The sequence below is a fragment of the Mixophyes fleayi genome, chromosome 4 (assembly GCF_038048845.1).
Source record: "Mixophyes fleayi isolate aMixFle1 chromosome 4, aMixFle1.hap1, whole genome shotgun sequence".
NCBI lineage: Eukaryota > Metazoa > Chordata > Amphibia > Anura > Limnodynastidae > Mixophyes > Mixophyes fleayi.
The window spans coordinates 154,477,362-154,490,902 of NC_134405.1; the positions used below are offsets into that span (position 1 = coordinate 154,477,362).

General features: G+C 37.8%; 1 protein-coding gene across 1 annotated transcript in view; it reads left to right on the plus strand.

The window, feature by feature from the left end:
• LOC142150766 (dual specificity protein kinase CLK3-like) overlaps positions 1-13,541 on the plus strand; it is a 53,556-nt gene that overhangs the window by 11,328 nt on the left and 28,687 nt on the right. The window contains exons 2-10 of the mRNA XM_075205959.1: positions 1,691-1,784; positions 2,428-2,494; positions 2,603-2,719; positions 5,111-5,277; positions 6,453-6,547; positions 7,949-8,078; positions 8,168-8,250; positions 9,026-9,105; positions 10,050-10,140. Of these exons, the coding sequence (XP_075062060.1) occupies positions 1,691-1,784; positions 2,428-2,494; positions 2,603-2,719; positions 5,111-5,277; positions 6,453-6,547; positions 7,949-8,078; positions 8,168-8,250; positions 9,026-9,105; positions 10,050-10,140 (924 nt within the window). The remainder of the gene's footprint in view (positions 1-1,690; positions 1,785-2,427; positions 2,495-2,602; positions 2,720-5,110; positions 5,278-6,452; positions 6,548-7,948; positions 8,079-8,167; positions 8,251-9,025; positions 9,106-10,049; positions 10,141-13,541) is intronic.

A 13,541-nucleotide genomic window follows, 5' to 3' on the forward strand; every position in this document is an offset into this window, starting at 1 on the left:
TGGCCTGCTTAAGAATAATTATTGCTTTCTCATGTGAAGTTTGACTCACTTTTTTTTCTGTGCAGCCCCGAAAGGGAAACATACCGTGGCAGGTTCCACAAAGCTGTCTCTAGAGATCCAATAACTATCAGCGCTTCATCTAAAACTGACATCTACTCTATGTGCTCAGCAGCTGTGGAGAAAGCTGGTACTATAAACCCTTGTCATCAGGTGTCTCTCAAACACCTTCACTCCACATCTAGCAGCTACTCTTCCTCGCTGAGTATAGAGGACATGGGTGATTGATTTCCAGCCTATCCTGCCTGATTCTGTGATGCTGGGTTCCACTAATGAGTGCTCTGTCAGTATATTCAGCTTTACAGTAACTGTTCATTGTCATAGCATGTAATGACTACTAATGTTTGCTTTCTTATTGCATTACATAGAAAAGCAGTATAATTGTAACAAATATGACAAATGCTTCTCTCAAAGTAAGACAACAATTTGAAAATGGGTTGCTCCATTAAGGAAAAGCATTTTGTAACATTCATAAACCTAAATAAATTTCTGTTAAGGCACTTAAAGGTGGATGGGCACCCTCTTAATATGATGGGATTATTTTATTTATTTTTTAAATCTTCAACTTGTGCAATGTAAGCTCCTTTTTGTAACATTTCTGATGCATATAGTCTATTTTTTAATATAGTTCTTAATTATGAATACAACAGAATTTCTTGTTGTTTTATTCTATTGAGCTGGCTATTGGGTTAAAAAAAATCTTTAATGCTTAATAGATGAATTACAAAGTGCTATTAAAGGTGTTTCCGCTCCTCTTTAAGTCTACCACCCCCCATTTTGTTTACCCATTTACACCTTTGGTGGGTTCATCCCATTGTTGCTCAAGCCATTACCAAATTGCTGAGAGTCAGGAGATAAAAGTGTTGTCAGTTCTAGAAGTGAAAGCTGTGCAAGGAATTCAAATTATTGCTTAGTATGTATGTAGTAAATGCTGTTCCTGATGGTACAGAAGTTGCAGCCAATTCAGTCACAGACTGCACTTACTATACACCCCACTCAAGGCTATAATGGAAACCACTGCAGTGCTGACAACTCTCCTCCCTGGGCTTTTAGCAGTTGTGATTTACACGCCTGCAATCTGGTAGTCGAGGACTGATGGGATCAAGGGTGAAAATTTCCTCTCAGGGTGCAAACTAAAGTGATTTTTGTTGTACCCTATTCAGCACTACAAACCAAGTGCAATTCTTCTTTTGTGGAAGCTGGTGTGTCTGTTGATGGGTCCAGAGGGTATAAGGCTATTGCACATGCTGCATCTTAGCTATGCGCAAAAGTTGTGTTACAAGAAGCTTTTTTTTTCCTTGTAATTATTATTACTTATGTTTTAGAACCCTTTTGAGATTGTTTTGTTTGTGTACATTTGGTATTTACAATGGCTAATAGTAGATAATTTAGTTTAATTTTTAAACTTAATCAGGAGAAAGTGCTTTATTGAATTCAGTTCAGCTTCAAAGCGTAGCTGTCTCTAACTTGGACGTCTGCCTTTGCAATATCCTCAATTGTTCTATGTTTTTATATGCACGCCGCCTCATACTACACCAAATTGGATCGTGTCTTCTTAATGTAACCACCTTCGCGGTTTTTATCATCAATGGAAACTACAATTTGCATCTCTGGGTGACTGTTGGCCGTGCAGAAAAGTCATCGAAGTACTGAAGAAAGTGAGAGTATTGAAGATGACAATGAAGGGCACCTGGTGTATTCGACCGGAGATCGTATCCTGGACAGATGTACTAATGCCATTTCCGTAAAACTTTAACCTCTCTGATTTTCCCTTGAATATCCCATCCCCTTAAGAAAAGAGCAGGCCTGAAGGGTCTTTCACTACTGAGCAGACCAGCAGAGTCCCTCTTGTCTAAATGCTATTATTAGTCATTTAATGAAGACACTGTCAAATGCAGAGGCATCACTCACAATCCCTTTGCACTAAAATACATCTGTGATGTTTTTTGCCCTCCATTATGTATTCATGTAGAATATTAGCAAAACCATGAAGTAATTGTATTCCACTACCTCATTTACACCAGCTAGAAAAGACTTCCTATGTCTGCTGTTTAGTATTGGCTATGTGAAGGTGATACATAGTATGATTAGATAGGATTTTCAGGATGTTGTCCACAGCAAGCCAAATGTTAAGGATATGACTGCTAACAGTATAAAGTGATAAATTGGATTCCTTTAGGATCTGCCATGGTATATTAGAACCGGTTCCCTTAAAGTGCTATAATGCCCACTTTAGTGACTGGGCTGTAGATGAATGTCTGCTAGTAGAACAGATGGACTCTGGAGATCTGCCTAGCAGTGAAGGAGTTGGTCATTCTGTTACACAGACCTTATATTTTAGTCTAAACCTTTTTACTCTTGTTTTCCCAGTTGAAATTGTCGGTAATCTTGGCGAGGGTACGTTCGGTAAAGTGGTGGAGTGTCTGGATCATGACAGGTTTGTAAAGGTGGAACTCGTGACTTCTTTACTGACCTATGGCAGAATCTCCCTACTGCCTACTTAAGGTTAATCATCTTCTAAAAATGTACTTGATATCGCTTGCAGAGGCAGCATCCTAGTTGCTCTGAAAATAATAAGAAATGAAAGAACTTACAGGGAGGCAGCTGAAGTAGAAATTAATGTCCTAAAGATGATTCGTGAACGTGATCAGGAAAATAAATAGTAAGAACATCTTTTTAATTTACTTGTCTAATCTCTTCACCTGGAGAAGTTTTAGAATGTAAAGTGTCTATGGTGCATGTCTAAACGACAGTTAATGCTCATAATAATTGTTTACCATGAGATATTCCTATCCAGTTTTGTAACCACTGGACATTGATACACCTGAAAAAATTTGTAAAAAGAAAAATAAATCCAATATTATAGTATGTTGGTTCCAGAAGCCCATAAATCGTAGTATAAAAACATATCATGCCTTCGGCACTAATATTAAACTACAAACTTTAAAGTGAAAAGTCTATGTAGTGTCTTCAGATCTCAGGAACAGGTCATGTTTGAGGAACTTGGTGTTACAACACTGCAAGTAAATAATTGATGTTAAGATTCAACTTTTTATAAACTCTAATTATATTGCACGGATTGTTTTGCTTTGCTGTAATCAGGATCAACAGTTACCAATTCAGCTGCACGGGGCTTATATGGGGTGTAGATTTCTTCTTGGCCCCAAAATTTAAATCTGATAAACTCCCTGGATGAATCGCTCCCATAATGTCCAGTAGTAATTATAGGTAAAAAGCATTGGCTAATTCTGTTAGTGAATTAGCCAATGTTTCCTAATATAGTAAGGAATTCCACAGCTTAAAGATCCTTACAGTAAAAAACATCCTCTTGTACTGATGGTCCCTTGTTCTTTATGTGGTTCTTCGTTTAAAATGTTCATTATATCTTAAATCTTTAAATTGATCTTAGATAAATTTATAAATGTATATCGCATCACCTGTAAGGTGTCTTTTATCCCTTAAAGTAAAGAAACTTTGTAACCCCTTTTTATCATTTAACCATTCTATTGCCTTCATTAATGAGGTCACACACCACTCTGAGTTCTCTTCTGTCCTTCTGTCACACAATTCTCACTTACTCAAGAAATGGTCTTAGTAGTGACTTATTGTATTGTATTCACGTTTGCAGCCGTTGCCTAGCACTGCACTACACTAAGCTTTTTGTCAACTACTATTCCTTTTCCCCCAATTGTATTCTGTTGTAATGTTTAAGTAGCTCAGTTGTTACCATGATCCTGGATTTATCTATATTGCATTACTTACTATCCTGCTCTGTGGTAATAACCCTTAGTAGCCTAGTGTTATCAGTAATGTGGACACTTTATTTTCTAGGCCAACTACAAGAACAGGGCACAGTACTGAGCCTTGTGGGTGCACCACTAATAACTTCAGCCCAGCTTCTATATGTGCCATTTATAACTACACTTTCAACCAGTTCTGTACCCATGTATGCACTGTTTCCTATAGTACTACTATGCTTCTCTTGTATGTACCAGAAAAATACAAATATCACCTCCTATATAAGTACCAAGATCCATTTTGAAATTTGCCTCAACATAAAAACTAATCCTGTTTGTTGGGCATGACACAATGCTGACGTTGTTATCCAGTTATTTTCTACGATAGTATTCTGAATCACATCCCAATATTTTGGCGACAGCTGAAGTCCGGGTCATGGGTCTATAACTTACTGGCCCCAATTTTTGTAATTTTAAACATTGATGTGATATCTGCTTTCTGACAATTTTGTGGCACTAACCTGCTTGTGAAGAAGTCCGTAATTGTGAGATAGTGGTCTGCCAATTACCAAGCTTAATTCTTTCAGCACATGTGTGTGTGAGCACCATTTGGCCCAGGTGCTTTATCTGTCCTAATCTTATTTAGGTGGAACTGCACCTTATTTGTCAGAGAATTACCATGTAATGTTGTATCTATATGCTGTTACTGCACAATCTATTTCCTGGCACTTTTTCCTTGTTTGTGAATACAGACAGAAACGTTGCCCTCCTAAAATAGTTTTTCATAGTTCCATTACAACATGTCTTATTGAAACATAAGTATAATGTTATTGTGTTATAATGAGTAATCCTTAAATGCTACTTCATTTGTACTAATAAAACAGATATCTAATGTACAAGTCCAGCAGAGCTCCAATTCTAGTTTTTACCACTCGCAGATGGTTGTTTACAGTGTCATGTGACTGAGATATTCTCTGTACAGTGCAGCGGAATTGGTGGTGCTGTATAAATAAAATGATGATGCACATGGCATCATTACACCTTTTATGTCACCTGAGATGAAGAGTGTTAATTCTGAACAGTAGTATCCTCTGTAGTTTAGTAAGCCATAAAAGGATTGAAAACCATAAGGAGCTCTATTGCTTTGTAAATCAAGCTTATTATTGGACATCGAACTCATAAGGTGCATCCACCTTGAATATCCTTGGTCATTTTGTATAGTAATGAACATCCCTGCTTTCAACAAAGTGCAGAGCTTATCAAACCTGGCATTCCCTGTGCTACTTTAATTCTAACCTGTGTGTTTTTATACCCAGCATGTGCGTACTGATGCAGGATTATTTTGAACATCATGAACATGTGTGCATTGTATTTGATCTTCTTGGAAAAAGCACGTATGATTTCCAGAAAGAAAATCACTTCCTTCCCTACACTCTTGGTAACATTCGGAACATGGCTTTCCAGCTGTGTCACTCATTGAATTGTGAGTTTATTACAGGCTTGTCTTCTGTCTTGCATGGATGTGGAATAAAGTGTAAACTCTAGTTAAGGTTCTTTAAATACTAAATGCATGTAAAGGAGCTCTGTTTCACAGTACCGGAGTTCATTTTGAGATGGTCTTTGGAAATATGTTTGTAATCTTGATTTTGTGGATAACAGCCTGATAAGATTCCGTTCAGCAACCCAAAATATTAAAGATATAGTTTAATTTAAAGTGATAAACTTTGAGGCAAAAAATGCACCAGGCGGAAAAAATCAGTAAAGACACACTGTATAAAAAGTGTAAACGTCCTATCAAACGACCAGCCTTTTGAACCACCCCTTTAAATAAAACTCTGCTGTTGTTCTTGCTAAAGTACTGCTCTGCATTACTTAAATTAATCATGAGTGAGGGGACATTGGCATCTTTATTACATGTATCACTTTTGCTTATTTGAGGCTTTGTTTTTACTTGTATCTAATTGCACTTCTGGGCGGTGCCAGATGTGTCCTATTGAAAATTTCAGGAAAGATCTGGGGGTAAATGTAACGTATGTAAAGGCAAACTTGCCTTTACAAGCCATCGCCGCTTTAAATTTTACCTGCAAAGTCGCCGATTTCCGGCGAGTTGAAAAATTTGAAGGATCATACATTTACCCCCAGATCTCAATCAGCTCAGAAGTGGTGCAAAAATAAAGTTCTTTTTTGTGCTTTCCCCACAGCACAGCAAGAAACTCCCCAAGCGTGTACCCTTTGCCTTACTTTATTGAATTTCTGTAATGTCTCCCCAAATTAAAAAGATTTAAGATCTTTTAATGAGTTGTTTTACTGATTCTTGTAACTTTTTATATATTTATTTTTTCCTAGTGTTCCTGAAGTGTGATCGTCTCTGTATAATCATACAGACTTTTGCCCCTATATTAGTGCATTAGGGCATGTTCTGATCATATACAGTTTATATCCTGGTAAGATTGTAGCCATACTGTGTATTTTCAGAATACATTTATTTGCCTGTTTAAATGTTACTATAACTGATTGTTTAGTCTCACTAAGTGGTATTATGGTATTGGTTATTTTATTATTTTTAAACATAGAGTATTTATGAAACAAAAATTATTTTAATTTGCTTAGTCTGAGTTTGCATAATCTTACAATATGACTATCTCTCCCTCTTTACAGTCCTAAAAGAAAACAACTTGACACATACTGACATGAAGCCGGAAAATATCGTTTTTGTAAATTCAGATTTTGAAACTAGCTACAATGAAGACAAGGTGAGGGACAATATTTCTTATAATACCTACCTATCTGTAATAAAATTGCAATGGGTTATGATTATTGCATGTCCTCTTCTAGTGTAATTTGAAAAGAAGCAATAGTCTTTAGAGTTTGTGTTAGCCACATTTCAGCTGCCCTGAAGGAGGCCCACTCAGAATTATTTTTTTATGTTTGCAAGAACAATTCACAGTAGCAAACTTATTAAACATTCTACATAGGTTGAAAATAACTATTGATCAGTAAAAAATTACTATACGCTGTCTAGGATTTCCTTTAAACTTAAGTTAACATGTCCTCCCAATAACTGCATGGATATCTTTAATATTATCAAATACGGATTTATTTACAAAGGATTTGTCTAGAATACTGATGCACAACACGTGGGCATGATACAGAGGGACCTGGGACAAAAATACAGCTGCAATGTTTCTATACCAGGACCCCCTGCATTTTACCACTGTAAACTCAATGTGACTGTGTTGGACTACAGTGAAACACGACTATTCATCACTGACATCAGTCTGGCAGTGAATCTGAATGAATGAGGTTCACTCCAATTTGCTGCTAGACTGTCCCTGTGTAACTGCAGAGTTTAGTCTAACTAACTTGCTGCTTGGGAGGAACGTAAGAAATATACACATAGTAGGAGAGGGGAATTGTGTTGCAAAAGAGGGGGGAGGGAAATGTGGTGCTATTTGGAAAGGAGAGGGAGGGGGAATATGCTGCTGATGGGGTTAAGATATAATGTGTAGTGGATGGGAAAGGGGACGAGGAAATGTGTTATGATGGGGAAGGGGAGATAGGTGCTGCTGATACGTTGAAGAAGGGAAATGTCGGGGCATTGTTTGCTCCGTATGTGACTTGACCACACCCACTACATGGGATGGTCATGTCCTCCCTAGTTGTGGCGGAAGGACATTTCTGTTTCTATGGATTGGACCTTTTAACAATGTTGAAAGGTATGACATAACTGCAAAAAGGTTGTTTGCTCTTTTACTCTAGTAATTTATTTTGCTTTTATTTACTATTATTTTACACGTTTAAACAAGTAATGAGTTCCATCTCTAAATATGTCCTTTGGACCGAAAACAAATGTTGTGCACCCATGGTCTAAAACAACTGTGTTTAAATACAGAAGGGAATTCTTGATAACAAACGGTGACATTTGCTTATTTATCACTTTACAGTACTAGGATTAGTGGTGGCTCTCTGTCTCTTGCATATAGTACTTGTATTAGGCAGGAAGTTATAATATACAACATATTTTTAGTGTGTACTAATGCCTGTACAATACAGGAGATAGTAATTCATAGTATTAGATACATTTGAAATGACTGCATATAACCGATACCCGTTTTCTTGTTTCCCTCTTTCTATATTTCTCCTTGTCCTTGTAGAAGTGTGAAGAAAAAACTATTAAGAACTCCAGTATCCGTTTGATAGACTTTGGCAGTGCCACATTTGACCATCAATATCACTCTACTATTGTGGCAACACGTCACTATCGCCCCCCAGAGGTTATTTTAGGTGAGTGATGTATTGCAGGTTAGTCTTGTATGATTTTCACACAGATAATGTGCCTGCACTCACCACAACTTCTTCTTTTCTTGTCGTAGAGCTGGGCTGGTCTCACCCATGCGATATTTGGAGTTTAGGATGTATCCTGTTCGAATATTACACAGGCTCCCCTCTCTTTATGGTACTTTAATACCTTATATCAGTATCTTACTTATGTATTAATAACCAGTACAATTTGTCTGTAACTGTAGTTTCACAGTATGCTTTATGGGGGAGTTACATTTGTCTGGAGATCTGGTTATGGAGCAGTAGTGTCAAAAACATTTATTTGCTTCACGGTGCAACGTAAAACAGGAAACCTTTATAAAACTATTCTCTACACAGTAAATTTCTAGCATAACATGAATTTAGTATAAAAATCACTTTCTGTTACAATGTGAATGCAGTTGGGGATTTTGCCTGCACTGTGCATACCCTATACTAACTATACTAGCTGCCTGTCGCTAAACAGAGACCGGCCTGTGCTTGAAATCTTCCTCGGTGGATAATCAATCTTGCAGATAACACAATAGTGGTGGTAGAATTGCCATTCCCTCATAGAATACATTGGCATATGTAAATCTGGCTGCTTGTGTTTACAAGAGAAATGAACAGTTTTGTATTCTAAGAGTTTATAGCAGTCTATCTTTTTCCTATTTGCTGTGACTTTATATCGCCAGCCAGAGTTTTTACTTCTGGTGTCCTGAAATACAACACAAAGATTCTATCTAGGGACAAATTGCACATGGTGCAGAGTATAGCAGAGCTGTGTCCTAACCTGGGGAACAGAAATAAAACAATTGCCTCCAAAAGCATAGAGGGAAGCTAAAGTTGCAAGAGTCCTGTTCATGCCAAAAATTTGGAAAACTCATTTTACCATGTTTACGCTAACTTTTTTTTCCCTCCTTTTTCAATAGACCCATGATGATCGAGAACATTTGGTGATGATGGAGAACATACTTGGGCCATTACCACGATGCATGGTGTACAAAACAAAGTAAGAAAATATAACCTGTCTACTATATATACATGGTTTTTTTTTATGCAATCCAGCTACAAATTAGTTTTCTATTTGTTGATAATAGCAGATGCTTTTCTGTGTGTACAATATTTTTAAGTTTGTTTCGACATGGTGATCATGTACAAACAAGCATGAAATGTAAAAATATACATCCTTAGAGGAGACCTAATTAATGTCCTCAGTTGTGAATGGAAGAAAGTTGTTTTTTCAATCAGCATAGGAATGAGTCATCTACTGTAAGGGTGGTTAAGCTATGGAATTCCCTTACCAAATAAAGTGGTAGTGGAAAATTCAGTAACAGTATGTAAAAATGTCTTGGAAGCCTTTCTTACAAGTAATGATATCTGTGGCTATTATTGCCCTTGAGGCTTAATTGACAGCTGTTACACTTTTTGCCTAATTCTGGATCAACACCATTAGAATTTTTAAAAGATTGATCAATGTCATTTTTTTTTCTAAATAAATTTGCTAAATTTGTAACTCTTATAGAACTATGAATATATTTCCCATATTCTTTGAGTTGATGTTTTTTCTGTACAGAATCCAACACCTTCACTGTTTGTGGTGTTCTATGAAACTAAGACCGTACAATGGAGGAGCCAGCTTGCAGAGCAGGCCACAGAGGGGCATTGTGTTGGGCCTACTTTAATCTTTTTTATTACACTGCTTTAACTCTTATAATGAGGGACGGCTTCTACTGCAACTTGCTTTGCACATCTGCAGCTACTTTATAGAGGCCCAGTTTTTATAGCACTCCTGTAGCTGAAGAGTTTTTAAAACATTGTATTAGGCTTTAAGGTTGTCCTGTAGCTAGATACCATATGCTGCCGAAATACCATTATTTTGTTCCTTTGTAAGTTGTTTTCTTATTTAGTCGAGAACACTTCTTGATTTATAGTGTTTACTTGTTTTAATAATAGAAAACAGAAATACTTCCAAAATGGGTCGATCATATGGGATGAAACCACACCAGACGGACGCTATGTATCGAAGAACTGCCGTCCTTTACGGGTAAGAAAGAGTTCTGTTGAGCCATCTTTACCAGGACAGTGGTTACCATTTTAGATTCAGGATACAGTTTGATATTGTCTTGCTATGCTAACCCTTTTCAAAGGACCACAGTGAGAATGGTGCCGAAACATGTTTATGCGTAAAATAGAATTCATTGTCTGGGGCAAGGGTCACTTACAAGTTTGAGATATCAGTTGCTTTCTGTAATGATTATTGCAGAATTGAGCATTTTTGAAGTCAGTAATAACAGGTGAAAGGATGGTAGGCATTATGGGCGGTGGGCAGAACTTGTTCTATATGAAATAGAATTTAGGGGTGACAAAGAAATCTTTGTTGCTAAATGGCTGAGTATTTGACAATACATGTTGCTGCATCATTGCTGCATTTACAATAGGTGCATTAAAAGACATACAAGATAGAAGAGGACCCTGTCTCGATAAGCTTGCATAAGCTGCTTCAAAAAAAGGAAAAAATGCCATTTCTCTTTCATCCAATCTGGGGGACACTGCTACCATGGGGTTGTATGAGGACACATGGAGTTGGCACTTACATAGTTAAACTGTTAATGTAACTGTTGACAGAAGCTCCTCCCCTTTGCAACCCCTGAACATAGTTGCCAATTCAGCTTATAACAAGCGGAATTGGGCTTCTTTTTTTGTCAAGTTGCGGTTTTTTTTGCACTGCCGCGGGTAGCTTGTTTTTGGCCTTGGACACGTTCCCCAAGTCTTCAGGCTGTTTTTTTTTGCTTTTTTTTTCATCTGTTACTGATTAGTGCATTATTTTATTTTTTTTGTGGGCGGGTTGTGCAGTGAATTCATCCAATGAAGTGATACTTTGTTGGTGGGTGGACGGAGTCAGAGGAGGACGTGGAATAAATCACAGGAAGACGGATCTGCAACAACCTGCTGAAATAAGTGCTGTGTCTGTATGATCGCTGCACTTATAGAGGTAACACTGCTATATAACACCCTCCCGTCCCATTCAGTAGCTGCTCATGTCAGAAGACTGCTTTCAGAGCCCTATTTTATAATGTTATATCATGGGGCTGTGTGGTATAGACATACCAGTGTCTTTGCATACATTATATTAAGTCCATGTATGTCATGGATCTAACCTTTATTACTTGCTGGGGCAATGCTGTGGTGTAATTATGGTTAATAAGAAACTGTGTGTATTTGGAGATGATTATTGAATTACTGCATTTGCTTCTTCTTTTGCCATGTCAGTGTAGATATGTGTCCTCTTTTGTTTATAAAGGTTTTCTAAATGGAGATTCAGTGTAGAAATTAGTGTTATAGAAAAGGACGGTCCCCTGTAAGTTGGGCTTTTTTTGGGCTGTTTAGAATTTGTTTCGGCTAGTTTTTCACTAAGTGGTTGCTTGTTTTTCATTTCAGAGTTGGCAACCCTGCTCCTGTAGGTCCTCAGTGTTATTTATGTGCCCAAGGAGTTGGGCTGTTCTCAGTACTGCTCTGCAGTACTTTGCTGTTAGTTAAAATAGATTTTCTTTTATTTATTATTATTTTTGTTTATTTTTACTTAGGACGGGGTAAGTGCTGTAAGCAGCACCTACACCAACAGAACTAAACGGAGCCCCGCTCCGTCCATTTCAGTTACGCTGGAAGATTTCTTCAGTTAGAGGCAGTGACAGCCGCGCGTTGACGAGGCTGATACTGATTCCCCCTGACAGGTCCGCGCTGCCTCAGGCATAGAGCGTTGTGTCCTGATCAGTGAGCGGCCATTACAGGAAGATACCAGGTCCCCCGCTTAGGCGGAGGGGGGAACTTGGATCTCACTGGCCAGCAAAAATGAGAGAGCTGACAGTGCGGGGAGTGAGAGCAGAGAGGCCACCCCCCCCTCCACAACACCTAGATGAGAGGGGCACAGTTTACTGCTCCCTTCACAGAAGACGGGGACATCAGCTATTACATTACAGCGGCTGGCTCCTTCCCTCTTCATCCTCATACAGGCAATAAGTACCCACTGGGAAATAACTAATTAATGAGGTTCCTTGTTGTAATAGAGAGAAAACTGTTATATATATATATATATATCTAACTACAGTTTAGAGTTTTATTATAGAAGGCTCTAAAGTTAATGCAGACAGTATTTTACATGAGTGTTCAGTTAAATTATTCTGAGACGTTCATTTTATTAACCAGATATTAATTTCCATACTGTTTTGAGGCATTAGCCAGGGTCAAAACAAAAGTGGTTCTACTATCTATTATCTCTGTGGTGTGATTGTTTATGGCCTGTCTGTTTTCCTTTTAAATAATCACACATACATTTTACTTGACAGATACAAGTACTATTATACACATATAGTGGTTAAAACTAGGGATGTGCACCGGCGACTTTTGAGGTCTCGTGTTTTGTGTTTTGGATCCGGATTTTCGTTATTTTTGGGGTTCGGATTTGTCTCGCAAAACACTTGACGAAAGGTCTCGGTTCGGATTTAAGGTTTTGGATTTGGATTTTTTTTGAAAAAAACATAAAAAGTTTAAAAATCAAGTTTTTGGGCTTATTTTCACTCCTAGGCTATTATTAACCTCAATAACATTCAATAACAAGCATTTCCACTAATTTACAGTGTATTCTGAACACCTCACAATATAGTTATTAGTCCAAAACGTTGCAACAAGGTATCTTTCTGGACTGCGTAGAGGAGTGGGTCACCACAATATATATTAAAAACCCTGAACTTTTATGATTCGCACCAATAAATGTACCTGGACTGCGTAGAGGAGTGGGTCACCACAATATATATTAAAAACCCTGAACTTTTATGAATCGCACCAATAAATGTACCTGGACTGCGTAGAGGAGTGGGTCACCACAATATATTAAAAACCCTGAACTTTTATGAATCGCACCAATAAATGTACCTGGACTGCGTAGAGGAGTGGGTCACCACAATATATTAAAAACCCTGAACTTTTATGAATCGCACCAATAAATGTACCTGGACTGCGTAGAGGAGTGGGTCACCACAATATATATTAAAAACCGTGAACTTTTATGATTCGCACCAATAAATGTACCTGGACTGCGTAGAGGAGTGGGTCACCACAATATCTTAAAAACCCTGAACTTTTATGATTCGCACCAATAAATGTACCTGGACTGCGTAGAGGAGTGGGTCACCACAATATATATAATAAGAAAACCATCAACTTGTTTGATTCGCACCAATAAATGTACCTGGACTGCGTAGAGGAGTGGGTCACCACAATATATATTAAAAACCCTGAACTTTTATGAATCGCACCAATAAATGTACCTGGACTGCGTAGAGGAGTGGGTCACCACAATATATTAAAAACCCTGAACTTTTATGAATCGCACCAATAAATGTACATGGACTGCGTAGAGGAGTGGGTCACCACAATATCTTAAAAACC